At 31.5% G+C, this 15,561-nt stretch overlaps 1 protein-coding gene across 1 annotated transcript; it reads left to right on the top strand.

Annotated features, from left to right (window-relative positions):
- Positions 1-14,386, top strand: LOC134238883 (receptor-type tyrosine-protein phosphatase T-like). The gene is made up of 14 exons (XM_062720997.1): positions 1-364; positions 703-900; positions 2,569-2,754; positions 3,305-3,913; positions 4,080-4,173; positions 4,298-4,583; positions 4,740-4,827; positions 5,230-5,306; positions 5,924-5,960; positions 7,329-7,429; positions 7,688-7,828; positions 8,272-8,420; positions 13,783-13,918; positions 14,224-14,386. Exons 1-14 carry the CDS (start codon positions 307-309, stop codon positions 14,311-14,313), a joined length of 2,250 nt encoding a protein of 749 aa, XP_062576981.1. The 5' UTR covers positions 1-306; the 3' UTR covers positions 14,314-14,386.
- Positions 14,387-15,561: the final 1,175 nt, after the last annotated feature.

Here is a 15,561-nt window from a genome sequence, read left to right as displayed (position 1 = left end):
ATGTATTGATTCAAGGGACTTCTGTGTTTTATTACTTCCGCTTCCGTTTTTTCGACGGAATAAGTTTATCAGTGATTTTAATCAGTGTAAACGAATGAAAAATTATTAAAAGACTTTTCCGAATTACTTCGCTTTCATCTCCTTGTCTTGCTCGGGCCTTGGTCAAGTTATTACAAAAATGAATAAATTCAATGAACATAATTATGAACAAATAAGGAAGGAAGTAAGGAAGTTGTACTCATTGATGCTCACTTGATTATTTTTGTGATTTGTACCTCTTTTGAAAGAATTTATGAAGAAGGAGCCATGAAATTAGGAAAAGAAATAATCGTCGTTTTTAATTTGATATATTTTACCATGGGCAGTGAGTTTTGATAATTTTTTTCATTCATTTATGCATGTCTGAATTTTGGTGTAAAGTTGTGTTTTACCCACTTTAGCGCTAGACAATGGCAAATCTGATATAAATGCAAATGTCAATGAAACTTTTTAAAACTAAATATACTTCATTACTCATTACAATATATATATTGTAATGAGTAATGAAATATATATGTAATACATGTATTAATAATTTAGAAATATTTTAAAATATTTCATCATTTAAAACATTTTTTTACATTCCCAGCTTAGATTTATTTTAGCAGCATATAATATTATTCATGCTCCTATTTTATACCATTTTGCTTTATCTTATATCAGGACTAGCCGCCCTGCAGTATAAGGCAGTTTCACAGTCCTCGGTGCCTGGCAAAACGGGATATTCTGCGGATGCATCCTTGGCTGTTGACGGAGATCCCTACACATTTACTCTCACTGGGGATGGCGTGAATAACTACTGGAAGATAACTTTTGACTCAGAAAGGACGTTCTCCTGTTTTACAATCATCATCAGATCAGGTATTTAAATATATCTGTTTGTTTTTACGTTTATTCGAGATTTCTTCACTCTTATTAATACACACTGCAAATTTAGATCTCTACTCGGCACTGATGGTTTTTGAAAGAGAGGTCCGGTCTTTTAGAACACGCCACGTAAGGATAAACTTCGTACTTTGCAACTATAGAGCAAACGCTCTAGCACAGCACCAAGCGGTCGTTAATGATCTGTTATTAAATAGGGTTTAGTGTGAAGCTTCAAAACTGTCGCTACTTTTTTGCATCACCTTAAAGTGGGCTAAATAATAATTTTCTCGACATCTTTTTGCCTGTCCGTCTGTCCATCAGGTATTGATTTGATATTTTGAAAATATTACTTAGCACTTTGTCTTTTGTAAAAACCATTTTAACCAACTTCGAGACTTTCGAATTTGACCATTGAGCTGATCTATTTTTCAAATTGTTCTTTGTGCATATATACAGCATATCGAAATATAAGAGTAAAATCTCTGTTAAGTATGTTTTGTGTTTACCATGAAACATTATAAAAGAAGTCCAGTGATATAAATTATGTAATATTGACCAAAGACTTCATTTTTAAAATAAATTTTGAACAGTTATTTTTTTTCTTATATTCCTAGACTCTTTTATCTTTTGAATTTCGATTAAGAATAAGACATTAATATCAATGTTTTATTGACACCGTGTCAAAAGCTTAATCAGAATGTCAAAATACCTCCTTTACTCAACCGAATGTTGTTTAAATACAACAAGAAGAAATTTGATGTGTTATATAGTGCAGTAAACATATGGAAATAACTTCATTATATTTCATCAAACATAAATATGTGTGCAAAGTTATATCTTTATGGAGACGATAGTCGCGAATTTTTAAAACTTATAGTCGGATAAAAATTGAACAAAAACGTACCATTTTAAACTATCAATTTTTGAAGTAAATGTTGGCTGCATAAAATATAAACAAAAGTTCAAAACATGCGTCACCTATACTTCAAAAGTGTATTGTTTTTCAAATAATGTAAAACAAGAACTGTACATATATAGTACGTTTTTAGCAGAAGTAAAATTCGATATTCTAAAACGAGGGACCTGTCGTTTCTACGAAAGTAAATGATAAGCAAGTTTATATATTAAATTTGAAAAACATATATATTTTTACAGATTCACTTTATGGAAGTAAATATATCACACAGCTTGTAATTTATATATAAAAAAACGTTCTAATTAACAATCTTTTCAAAGTTTAGAAAATCTTTAATTCTGAATAACTACTCCCACCCCAGTCACCATACACCAACAATTAAACTTATATGTACAGAGCAGCCCGGTCCTCCGGGCTGCAAAAAATTTGAAGAAATATAAAGAACCAAGATCGGTTCTGACATTTAAAACAAAGATATTTAGATAAGGTTTTGTCATTTTACAATTGCTTCAAAACTGGAAATATTTTGATATTTCTTAAGGGTTCACACAATATATGCAATAACTACATTTGTCCCTTTGAAGATTAAAATAATATACATAAGAAATTCTAGCATCTTAAATACATCTAATTGCTTTCGTATCATTGAAAAACTAGATTGTCTCTGATTTGAATTAATTGTTTAATATTTCTGATTACTTTAACAGGATAATATTTCTGAATTCTTTAATACATTTCATTTGTAGGTCAATATTCTTTATCCGTTAATACAGATGATGAACTCGAACAGTATTGCAATAATTTCACCGCAAAGGTTAATGTCTCAAAGAACAATATCACAAAGTGTTGTTTTAAACAACTGAAAGGAGATTCTTTAACCATAACCAGAACAGATCAGGGAAGACTTCGACTGTATGAATTCTCTTTCAAAGGTAAACTACAACTAAGCTGATCTGTGGGTCGTTAAACTAAAAATTTAAATGAATTCGTCTACTGGACAAAAGACCATGTATTAAATTGTGAGAGGTATTTTATGCCATGCCAGTTGAACTGATTTTTGCTTTTTAAAGTTTAAAATATTATTTGTTACTTAAAATGAGCCTAAAATTATCTTAGCCAGCCCAGTGTTTTAAATTCTGTCCGAGGAACTATGAAAATGGTCTAGCTTTAGTTTTTGTGTTATTCTAAAGGTCGTAATGTGAAACTCTCGGAAGATTCCTTGTTTGTTTTAAATAAAAGTTAAAAGTTAAAATAGAAATTGAAACTTAAATTAATGTAAAAAAAATCACATGAAAGATCAAATCTTTATGTAATTTCACACAAAATAATATAAAGGATGCTTCATGTGTATTAAATTTTATTTCGGTAATAAGGAGAGTAGGGAACAATTGTACTCACAAATATTTATTTTTGAACAGGGTCTTTTAAATAAACATTTTAAAATCAGTTGCTGTTTTCTATATCTAATTTTTACTTTTTAAGACTGTAAAGAGAACCAATATGGTGAAAGGTGCAGGAAATGCAACAAATCCTGCAGAACTTGTGACCAAGCAAACGGCTCCTGCTTGACTTGTGTTAATTCTTCCTGGTATGGTAAATCCTGTGATAAAAAATGTCCATATAACTGTTCTGATGGAAAGTGTGACATAACTGATGGAGCATGCAGTTCATGTTACCCAGGATATCATGGACAAACGTGTGAACCGTGTGATATTGGACGGTATGGTGTAAATTGTAACAGGTTTTGTAGTGACAAGTGCAGAGGACCTTGTGTGAAGGAAACGGGTGATTGTTTTGAATGTAAATCAGAGCTCTTTAAACCGCCATCTTGTTTGAGACGCATCGAATCCACTACAAAGTCTTTGGATTGTAATAAATGTGACAATTGTGATAATAGGCAGAAATGGGATAAATGTAAGACTGAAATTCAAACAAACTGTTCAAACTGTAGAAGTATCAATTGTTCATCATGTTCAGAAAAGACGTGTGATTTAAATGTGAATAAGACTTGCTCCGCTTGCCCTCATTTTTGCGTTTTGTTTAATAAAACCATAACAATGGACACTACATCAATTACAACATCTCCTTCTCGTGAGTATTAATTAACAATTAATTTTAAAAAAAATTAGTCGATTTCAATAACATTTCAATGCGTTTTGCTTTTATTGGGTAGGGATATAGGAATTATATCACTTATTTCTAACAGTATATATTTACATGTTTGAAAAAAATACATTTTTTAATTTCTCTTCAACAGCATATGGAAGCCAGGAAACCAACGACCAGTTATTGGCAGTGTTGTTCGGAATGATAATCTTGGTGCTACTTCTTATTCTTCTACTGATTAAAAGGTATTAATACTAAAATGAATAAAATGGTGTTTCTTTAATGAAAAAGTGGCTATATTATGAACTCTAAAATCTAAGCAACTTGCCTCCACCTTTGCTAATAATTATTATTTCAATCATTTCACAGATTAAAGATATTAAGAAAATCAGAGATCACCAGAGTCTTAGATTCACAGGAACCCAGAGAAGAGCAGCCACTTAATCTTGCTGTTCCACAGAACATTCTAGGAAACGAAGCCAACACGATATTTCTGGAAGAAATAACTCAGGCAGACGACATTGTTCTTGATGAAATTCAAAGACTAGATGTGGAATATACTAATACCATAGCTCATAGGATCCCGGTGGACAAGTTCATCGAGTATCACAGTATAAGACGAGAAAACAACATCTTTGAAGAAGAAGAATTCGCGGTAAAGTTTAAACTTTTATTTATGTAATAGCAATTTAAGCTTACGTTTAAGAAATTTTCAAATAAACCAATGCAATTTTTCTCTCAGTAGAAATGAGAGTCTTTAAAATCGATTTTAAGTTCTTATTAGTTTTGGCAATTTCTTGAATCATTTTAGAAAATTCCGACTGGACTAATGGAACTATATACAGAGGCTGTAAAGAAAGAGAATATCTGTAAAAACCGTTATAGATACGTGTATCCTTGTAAGTTACAAGTCTGTGTCATGTTTATCTTTCTAATCAATAATATCAGGAATGTATTCAATATTACAACCGTGTACGTTCTGCTATATATTATTTATATATTATTTATATACATGCACGCTAACCATATATTGTATAATCAATATGCCAAATAATTGTAATTAATGTGTATATTATTTCTGAAAAATTCTAAATTTATTATATTCTAAAATAAAAAGAAATTTCAAGTAAGAAATATATCAGCCGCATTCCATATTGATTATACTGAACATGACCCTTCAAGTTTAAAATAAATATAAACATTATTTGAAAAAAAAAACAACCTTGAAATGATGAAGTGTGCAATGAGGAAATTTTTGTTCAATATGTGAATTATCTACAATGATACTCATTTCGTTGCAGATGACTTTTGTAGGATTGTACTTAGCACTTCCGAAGAACAAGGAAGAAATGACTACATTAATGCTTGTTACGTTGAGGTCAGGATTCCTGTCCAATTTTATTCTCAATGTTCTAAAACTTATTTAAAGCACTCAAAAACATTTAAAAATAGTTGAACACTTTATAAAACATGAAAATATAAAAAAAAAAAGATATTAGAATTATCAACAAAATATTGGTTAGCTGTTATATCACAAAAAAGCTGAAATATATTGGATGAGAAAGTAAAATATGCTTCAGTGGTCGCTCTTTAAACAGAGTACATAGAACATGTAGTTATGAACTGGATATAATAACACGTACCCCTAAGAAATCTGGGATCAGATACCTTGGAGGAGGAAGCATCCCCATCAATAAGTCACAGCTGTCATAATCACTATGTATTAAGGTGGTTGGAAGTCTTCTTTCGTTGTAAAAAAAATACCACATACAATCGATATGAAATATATTGATACAGATATAACTTGGTCCTCCTATGTTCCTGACCCTACCTCAGTTTAGGGGTCCATTTTCATCCCTGTCTACATACTGGTACTGTGGCTTTTTAAAAAATTGATCGATGTTTTTTTATCTTATCTTCACTTTTTTTCAATTTAAAATTCGACCCAAGACATGCCAGATAGACAAAAACTCTCTTTATTCTTCATATTTCTAGGGTATCAATGGCGATCCTACCTATATTGCAGCACAAGGTAAATATCAAGATATGTTCGACATCTTCACATCTTGTGAATAGTAATCAACAAAATTACCTGTTTTATATTCCTCTGAAGAAGAACATACTCAAAAACATTTGCATGAGAAGGGGAAACACATGCTTTAACCTTCAAATCGACATTCAGATATAAAGAAGACGACCTACAATAAATTATACATAGTTTTTTTTCACATATCCACTCGCTCTATCCCAGTTCACTTTAAACAAAAGACACCACAGAACCCGCCTCATCTGTTTCACAGTTGCATGACATACGGACTACAGAGGACAAGGGGTATTTAACAACTAAAATAATTGACATTGAGAAGACATCAACCTAGCCATTGCTGACTTTCTTAAGTTATGTATAAATATTCTGTGGTCACCTGCTTATGAAATTTATGTATCCAAACCACATTGCTTCTCAAAAACATGCTATGAGTGTGATCAATCTTTTTAACCGAGCCAGGGTACTCACAGATAAGGAATTTCAGTTGATATATTTATTTTTTATTTATTTTCTCTTTTGTATAACATTTTCCTAATCAAAATTTTATTTTACAATCCTTGCATATGAAGAGAAATTATGAATACAGTAGGTTAGGATATCATTTTTTTCAAAAAACCTTTCCCTGCCTGAGAATGAATTAAGAAATAAAGTCCGCGTTTTCGTGAATGTTGCAGAATAACCTCCGAGGTCGAGAAAACAACATTTCGAGACCGAGGAGGTTATTTTGCATCAATCACGACAACAAGGACTTTATTTCTATTCTTCCATGTATCACTACAATCGCTAAATTACGGATAATCGTTTCCTCTATGAGAAACGAAATAGGTCACCATGTCTCGATTACGCTGTTTCATTTAACACTAGAGGTAAAAGTTTGCTTACCTGTGTATAGAATGCAGACTGATTTGAGCTTTCGTTACATTAAAAATAGCCTTTTTAAATTACAAATTTGTTCGTTATATGTATTGATCAGTTAAAATGAATATACAATAACAAAATCATGTTCCTGTTTTACTGCTAAAATAACGTTGTTTAATGTGTAGGGAGGTCAATGGAATAGCCCCGATTAGCTATAAAAACCGACATTCATCAGCAACTTGATGCAATTTATATATTTATACTGCAAAAGACGACACATCTTGCGTCTAAACAAGTATTTCATTCTACAGCCAAACATGCATTTGAATTGATCAGATTTGATACCTGTTTCTGATCTGATAATTTTTTGATGACGTTCGTGATTCATTGGAGAATAATGTCCGCCGGTTTCCTTTGATGTTTACAATAATCGCGGTAGAATGTATCATAATTCCTCATTAATCTGTAAACTACTAAAGACTACTTGTTATATAGGACCATTTACTCCCGCAACATTGGTTGATTTCTGGAGGATGACGTGGCAGGAAAACAGCTCAAGGATTGTGATGCTGACAAATCTGTTTGAAGGCGATCATGTAAGCTAAATATTATATTGTTTTTTATAAGGACAACATGATAAAGCAGAATGATATTATTTCCATAGTTTAAATTCTGTATTTTACTCAACTCATAATTTTATAACCTTGGTTTACAACCTTTAGGTTACTTCATTCATTCATAAATTACGTCGTAGTAAAACCGTGAATGAAAAGCAAGCAACAAAAAGAGATAAACGGTTAAATGATTTAAAACCATAGTAAAAAAATATGTAAAGGAAAATTTTTATCCAATAGATGAAATGTCTGAAGTATTGGCCTGAGGACGAAGATACGTTTGGTGATCTTGTAATTCGATTGGAATCACAGGACATTTATGAAAAATATACAATTAGACATCTGGTTGTGCAGCAAGCCAAGACTGAGGATATCAACCCAGTAAGAATAGAAAAAAAAATCTTTAAATTTATAAAATACAAATATAATAATATTGTAAATAATACACACGTGCTCATTAAAACGTAACGTGCCACAAATTACCTTTCGAATATGTGTAAAACGTACAAATATATAGTATATTTGTAACCTAATTTTAAACGCGCAGTATACAGTGGAGCCTCATTTATCCGGACGCTTTGGTTCCCAGTCAATTTGTCCGGATATGTGAAGCGTCCGGATACCTGAATCACCAGTTAAACAAAACATAATAACATTTTGAAATTTTGTTCCGATGAAAAAGCGTCCGGATACTGAAGAATCCGGATATCTGGTGTCCGGATATCTGAGGGTCCACTGTAAATTATTTAAAGACTTTATTCGATTTTAGAATATCCGACCATTTTTTATAATAAAAAAAATGAACCTATAATTTGTCTTTGGAGAACGAAAATACTAAAAAAGTGACCCAGTTTCACTTCACCGGCTGGCCGGATTGTGGAGTTCCGTCCGATGTTGATAGTCTTCTGTGTTTTCGGGACCTTGTAAAAAATGGCCGACCGGAAGCTGACGGTCCAATAATTGTCCATTGTAGGTAAGAAGAGCTATCACGGCGAATTAACACTGATTCTTTGAAAAAAAAAATTGTCACACAAAAGAATGGACTGATATAATGGTTTTCTGAACGATTTTACAATGTAATATAAATTATAGGTATTTTATATTGCTTCCAGACCATTTGGAGTACCTAAGTATAATCCTTTAATTGGAGTTTTATTCATTCATTTAAATATGTATTATTATTAAAAGTAATTTAATATTGTTTATTCCTTGTTCATAGAGAAGATTGTTGTTTTGTTATCTAAATGTAATCGTATATCCCTATTCTCCTCAGGTGACATACATGTATACTATCCGATTTTGTTCGTTTTTGTTTGCAGTTTGTTCTTTGCGTAAACTTTTGGAGAATTTCTGCCATACATATGTTAACACACAGGATCAAATAATGACCGCCTCTAAACAGTTTATTTTGTAGTCACTTGATAAGACTCCAAAATGGAACTAGATCAGGTTCCATGATCATGTCAAATATCTCAACCTTAAATCGATCGCAAAACCTTGATGATGTGTTCAAATGTTAAAGTCAAACAATTAAAATCAAAACATTAATCAACATTGCATCACCAAAGTGAAGTGAAAAGCTAATTTTGAAATTTAATGTTGACAATAATCATTTTACAGAAGATTTAAAATTTAACTTAAATCTAATTTTATTTTGGGATCCTGGGGCAAATATTTCTTTTTATAACCTCTTCCTTACTCATGGACATCTAGAAGGAAAAACTGTTTTTATGAGAAAAATGTGAACCTCACTTTTTACCAAAATTTAAAATTCATTTCTATATATCCAATAATTCAGGTCGTAACGTCAAATTTATATGTCATTAATTAAAACTTCTTCACACCTTTGGATAAATATTTTTTTCCTTGTGAGCAGCTAGTAGGCAAAACGTTTGTCACTTGTCATGATCGTGAAATAAAGGAAAAATCCTGTCGTCAATTCAGTGTGTAAGTAATGGACTCCAATTAATATGAAAAAAGTCAGTTAGCATATGACTCAGTGATGAATTGTGTTTGTTGACAAGGTCATTTTATCGACCATAGACCTAACGAAATGTTGACTTTAAACAAGGCTGCTGATATTTTTGTTTCATCAACTTATTCGTCAATAATTTGCTTCGTTTTAGAAATTGTACATACGCATAGCATGCTCTTACATATCGAATCAACTGAGAGATATCAACTCCTTATGCAAGGTTATGAAAGTATATTGTTGCATAAGTAAGGGAAGTTGACGATAGAAAAGTTAGGGTCATCATGTTTCTAGAAGAGCTTGGTTGGTAGATTACCAATAACGTCATTTTCAAGTAAAATATCCAAATATGAAGTACATATGTCAGACTCTGTGGTATTTTTTTTCTGGAAATGGTTGAGGGAATAGAAATTACCTTTGCTATTTGATATTACGTCATCGATATATCTTAATGTCGAGTTGGAGCTACAACAGGTGTTTTCTTCTTTTCACGTACTGTGGTTTCATTAATATTCGCGGGCATCAATTTTCATGGATTAAGTAAAATTCACAGTTTCGAGGATATCTAAATTCGTGGATAATATGGTCCTAACAGAAAAAAATGTCTATCATATTTTCATATTTTTCGTCGTGTTAGGTTATTATTTCTTCTGCTTTTTCACCCAGCATTCTTAAAATGATAAAATACGTCTTTAAAGTCAATCTGTTGAGAATACTAAAGTATATATATCAATGAAAGTCGGAATGGGCGTTTTAAATGATATCGTAAATCAAAATAGAGGCACCAAACTCAACCCTAGTAATGTGTTCGGAACCTTTTATTTTTCCATGTTCTGCACATTATAAAACCCGATGAGTTCAGAATAGCTCCGGCAATGGCTCTGGCGAGAGTTAGCGAGACTTCAGCGAGATAGGTTAAATTATTCACGGAAATGTGGCTAGGAAGTGACTAGCACGTGGAGGCATGGTAAACAGAAAAGTTATGTTGCGTTTCAGTTTTCACCACCCTAGAATCAGCTGATAATGTCTGTAGAAATGTACTTCAATCAATCAATCTCTCTTACATTCATTCAAACTTAAATAAGTATTCTCTATAATACAATTTTCTGCAGTCATGAATTAAAATTTCTTTTTGGACAAATATTTTTGCATGGGAAACGGGACTATATTTTTTGGCGTCAGATTAGCAAATGAGGCACCAGCATGATTTTAACTGACCAATCAGCTGAATGAGTATTGCATTATGGATTACTACGAATACTACAGGAATTTTACGCTTGAAAAAAGGAAAACTTTATGGTAAATGAAATGCATTTTTTAAAATATTATTTTCATGCTCATAATGACAAACAATTTATTTGTTAAATAAACGGCGGAAGTCTAGGTTTCTGAAAGTCATACTCCAAAAGCGATTTTCGCTGTATTAATTCCTTTGTTGTACTATCGGTGAATACAATTGCCAGCTAGGTAAATTCCCGGGCCGAACACGTGATCACGAACGTAAACAAAGTTTTGTCCATTTAAATGCGTGAGATGCTGCTCGTTTTCCTTACCCTTGAAGCGATGGTGTTCTGAACTTGACACAGACTATATTTTATTAAACATTTTTTTCCATTTAACATGTTTTTTTTTTAATTTTGCAGTCCATTAACATGATCGTAGATTGACCTGAACTACGTGTTCGAAGTAAAATGTAAACATGTATTTGGCGTAAACGTGCTATTCATTCAACGATTGGTCAGTTGCACGTGATAAGATCCTCTGTGCGCATTTATAACAATAGCCATATAAGGCAAACAAAGATTTATCATTGTAGATGATTATGCACGTTTTTTTTACCAGCGAATCGGTTAATCGATGAGCTTTAATTTTCGCCGAAAAGTATATAAGATATATTGTTATTTTAACACCCCCTCCTTTAGCCACCCTTTTTCTGTTGAAAATCATGAATGTCTTTCAGAAACGTCTGGAAACATTTATTACAGGACATGTTTTCAAAAGAAACAGGCTATAGCAATGTCATGTTTACTGCCAATTTTATTTATAAAACCGGTTCTACCCTATAACCAGGCTTGGGGTAATGCTAATTGTAATGGTAATGCATTGCAATGCATTACATGAACTCAAAGTAATGCTAGTAATGTGTAATGCCCAAAAATTTGCATTACATGTAATGGTAATGGTAATGCATTACTTCATAAAATCCAGTGTAATGCTGACATTACATAGCATTAGAAAGCATTATTCTGTATGTACCTATTTTAAGAAATTAAAATGGACATGGATGATGGAAATTATTGTTTAGGTCATTTCTTTTATTTTTTAATTTTTTTTTTTTGCAAGTGATAATATTGAATAAAAAAGTTAACCTATTTGAATAAAATTTATGTATTTATTTAATACACTTTTTATTCTGTTAATTAAAAATACACTTACCTTACATGTAAGTTTTTTTAATTTATTTCACATAGGAAATGGTTTCAAAGAATTATATAAAATAGTTTTAAAAGTTCTTTTTTTTTTAAATCACATATGAGATACACTAATTAATGTACAGTGTAAACTGATAAATGCCACCGTTTGAATAGCTAGAGAGTCATTAAAACACACTACACCTCTGGGTTACGTAACAATTAAAAACAGTGCATTGTTTGGAGAAATGCCCCAAATTACCCTACAGTTCCTTTTTCCTCACTGTGTTTATAAAACATTAATTAAGCTGGTCTAGCTTGTACTGACCATGAAAATTTCATTGACTTTGTACCAAAGAAAATAGAAGACATGCAGGCATTATATGATTAGCTAATCAAAATGTACATCCTGTCTACTTTTTCAAAAAGTTTGTCAATGCATTTATTTTTTTCATAAGGTACTATTCAAAATAGCCTATATGCTTTATTATTAGATATTTTAGGCAGCTAGGGGTTAAAGTGCTTCAAAAGTAAAATTGCTTCATGACATTAATATAGTGAAACAAAAAGTGGATATTGTACATGTGTTGTATAACTGACAATTTAAAAGTTTGAACTTTCTGTGAATGTTAGTTATTGACAATGTATACAAAAACGAAATCAAATTAGAATTATTATTTATCATGTTTAGTTCTTAAGGGGGTGAATACATAATTAAGAAAAAAAACATCGCAAAGTGTTGTATAAATTTCTGTTTAAAATCCTCCAAAAGTAATGGTAATGGTAATGCATTACTTTACTAAAGTAATGGTAATGTAATGCATTACTTTAAGAAAATAGTGTAATGGTAATGGTAATTTAATGCCCAAATTGTTGAAGTAATGGTAATGTAATGCATTACTTTACAATGTAATTCGCCCCAAGCCTGCCTATAACCTTTGAATAGATCACCCTAAACCACGTGTCTTGATTTTAAATCACAATAACATTAGTAGGGGTGAAACTTCGATGAACATTTGATTTCGTGGATCGACTCAAAAACGAAATCCACGAAAACTGGTGAACCACGGTCCACGAATAATGATGAAACCACAGTATCACATTTTAGACAAATTCTGCCTCATAAGAAATCAAAAGATTACGAGAAGCACTGACTTCTACGGTTGACGTTTACTTGGACATTTAAATTTGTATCATGTACGGAGGTACAGAATTGATAATACATAAGAAAACTTTTCTAATGGTCAAAAAAATGTTTTAGGGCATTTGCATGTAAAGACCAAGAGTTAAAGGTAAGTTGGTTGTCGTTTTCTTCGAGGACAACTTAAATATGCATTGAAATTACCCGTTATATTCGTTTAATTAAATGTTGAGCTAAATATTCATATCGTAAAAGAGCTTCCGTACATTTTCCTAGTGTAAAAGTAAGCCGTAAACCGTAAAGGTCAGCGTTCCTCGTAAAAGTCCAATAACGGGTAGTAAATTAGTACCTTGGGGATTTAAATAGATTTTCAATAGATTGTTGGAAGACATGGTCTCCCAAATCCACAAAGTTATTTTACTGTCATAAAAAATTCTTTAATGAAACTGGGATGATTCTATATTTTATGGACAATGTCAATGACTGAAAATACATCATTAGTAGAGTTAGTGATATATAAAGGTCAGTTTGTATTTAGTCTGACTGGATATAAATTTTGCACCAGGATTAGAAATCCTATATGTCTCCTGCTCACATGCGCTAAAATAAATCCAGGCTTAAAATTTCCAGTTTGACATTTTTGCTCAAACGTGTGTTCAAAGTGTTTTATCAACTGGGTTCAAGTTCGTCACATTTTGAAATTTGCAGCATATCATAAAATATTCTTTAAGCAGTGTTAAGGGACATGTAGCAGATTTTCTCTCATTAGAAAGAGTTATGAAACATATTTTGACATATAATTTCCTTATAGCGCGGGTATAGGTAGGACTGGTACATTTATAGCTCTGGATTATTTGTTGGAAGAAGGAGCTACAATGGAAAGTGTGGACATCATCAACTGTGTCTCAAAACTCAGACAGCAAAGAGCACATTCCATACAAACTAAGGTAAGACTCACAGCTGATTCTGTGCGATTGGTTCACAAAGGGGAGTGTATATATCATAAACTGTGTCTCCAAACTCATATAGCAAAGAGCACATTCCATAAAAACTAAGGTAAAATTCACTACTTATTTGATGACATTTTTTTAAGATGGAAAAATGTATAATTAAGCATATGTTAAGCTGTGGAAAGCAAAAACTTGTGTTCAAGAAGGCAAAGACACATTATAAAAATATTATGCTCTGTGTTTTTTTTTTATTAAAAAGGAATGAAAGTTTTTTCCATGAAATAATTTCATCGAAATTTTAGGCGCAGTACATCTTTCTCTATGACGCACTTGCACAGGGATTGAAGAATATTAGAAGAAAGTCGTTATATCAACTTGTCGATGAAATTTGAAAATCAGAACCACGACGCATTTTTAGTGGAGCTCGTTTTATTTATGTGAATATATTTGTTTAATCATTGCTTTTTATATTTGAAACTAAATTACAAAGATTTTGTATGATTATTTTCAATTTAAAAAAATACATTTGTACACGTTTGTTTTCTTTTTATTGCCAACGAGTATTTTGAGCTCAATGAACCCTGAAACAATATTCATGCTCAAAATCCATTTGAAGAATACAAATCAGGAGTAAACCAAATAGGGATCTCTAAAACATCAAAGATGCCATCAGGTTCAATTTAGGAGTGACCATACCTTGCCGACCATCCGCTGTGTGCTCCCTGTCATGATCGACAAATAATGGAAGAATCATGGCCATATACAAATCATAGTGTAAACTACGACTTATATTCGTAATAAGTAGCATGAAAACATCCATCAACATTTAAATTGCTTTTGCTGACAAAGTCAATGTATTGACCCTTGAATCTACGAAATGATGAGTTTAAACGAGACTGGTTGTAATTTTGTTTCATCAACTTGTTTGTCAATAACTTATCTCAATTTAAAAATTATTCGTACGTTTAAAATTAACTTTCTCTACTGGTAGAGTAAAAAGCCACATCAAAGGTTGTCTTCTTCCCATATACAATGTATAAAATTTTGAATAAATTCTGCTTTATATGAATACCAAAAATGAGTCTTCTTATAATGGGACACAATATGTACTAATTACATACATAGAGTTCGAAGGTCCAAAGTCTTGATTTCAGTTAATTAAGAAAAAATTTGAGAATTAAGATTTTCGAAAAAGTTTTTTTTTCTCGAATTTGGGTTATCTATGCCTTATTTGCACGATTTCTACGATATACCGTTCCACAGTACTCCAGAAGATTTCTCTTCAATGCTGTTAATATTTTAGTATGAATGCTGTTAAAATTCTAGTATGAAGTAAATAAAGGAGCTTTGGAGAACATAGAGTGGAGGCCTTTATATATTTTTGTTTGTAAGAATTTCTATGAAGTTGAGGAATCAAGTAATGGTTATTAAAATTCATTTAATTGTTGGAAATTTTATTAATATTTCAAAGTTTATTTATTATTGAATCCCAACATATTTCATATTATGCTTTATTCAATTGTACCTTTGATATGGGATATTTGTCTACTTTAAGCTGGAGATATTTGACGGTCTGAAATTTTTTAAAGTATAAAGTATAATATTTCACATTTACGTCCCTGCTTAAAGTATCATACAAA

The sequence above is a fragment of the Saccostrea cucullata genome, unplaced genomic scaffold, assembly GCF_032062105.1.
Source record: "Saccostrea cucullata isolate Sc308-1 unplaced genomic scaffold, CSIRO_AGI_Scuc_v1 ctg729, whole genome shotgun sequence".
Taxonomy (NCBI): domain Eukaryota; kingdom Metazoa; phylum Mollusca; class Bivalvia; order Ostreida; family Ostreidae; genus Saccostrea; species Saccostrea cuccullata.
This window is presented reverse-complemented; position numbering and strand designations above follow the sequence as displayed.

Excerpts from the sequence above, each read along its gene's own strand:
- LOC134238883 (XM_062720997.1), top strand. The coding sequence starts at position 307 with ATGAAATTAGGAAAAGAAATAATCGTCGTTTTTAATTTGATATATTTT. Across the intron at positions 901-2,568 it reads TACAATCATCATCAGATCAG|GTCAATATTCTTTATCCGTT; the intron begins GTATTTAAATAT and ends TTTCATTTGTAG. Across the intron at positions 3,914-4,079 it reads AATTACAACATCTCCTTCTC|CATATGGAAGCCAGGAAACC; the intron begins GTGAGTATTAAT and ends TCTCTTCAACAG.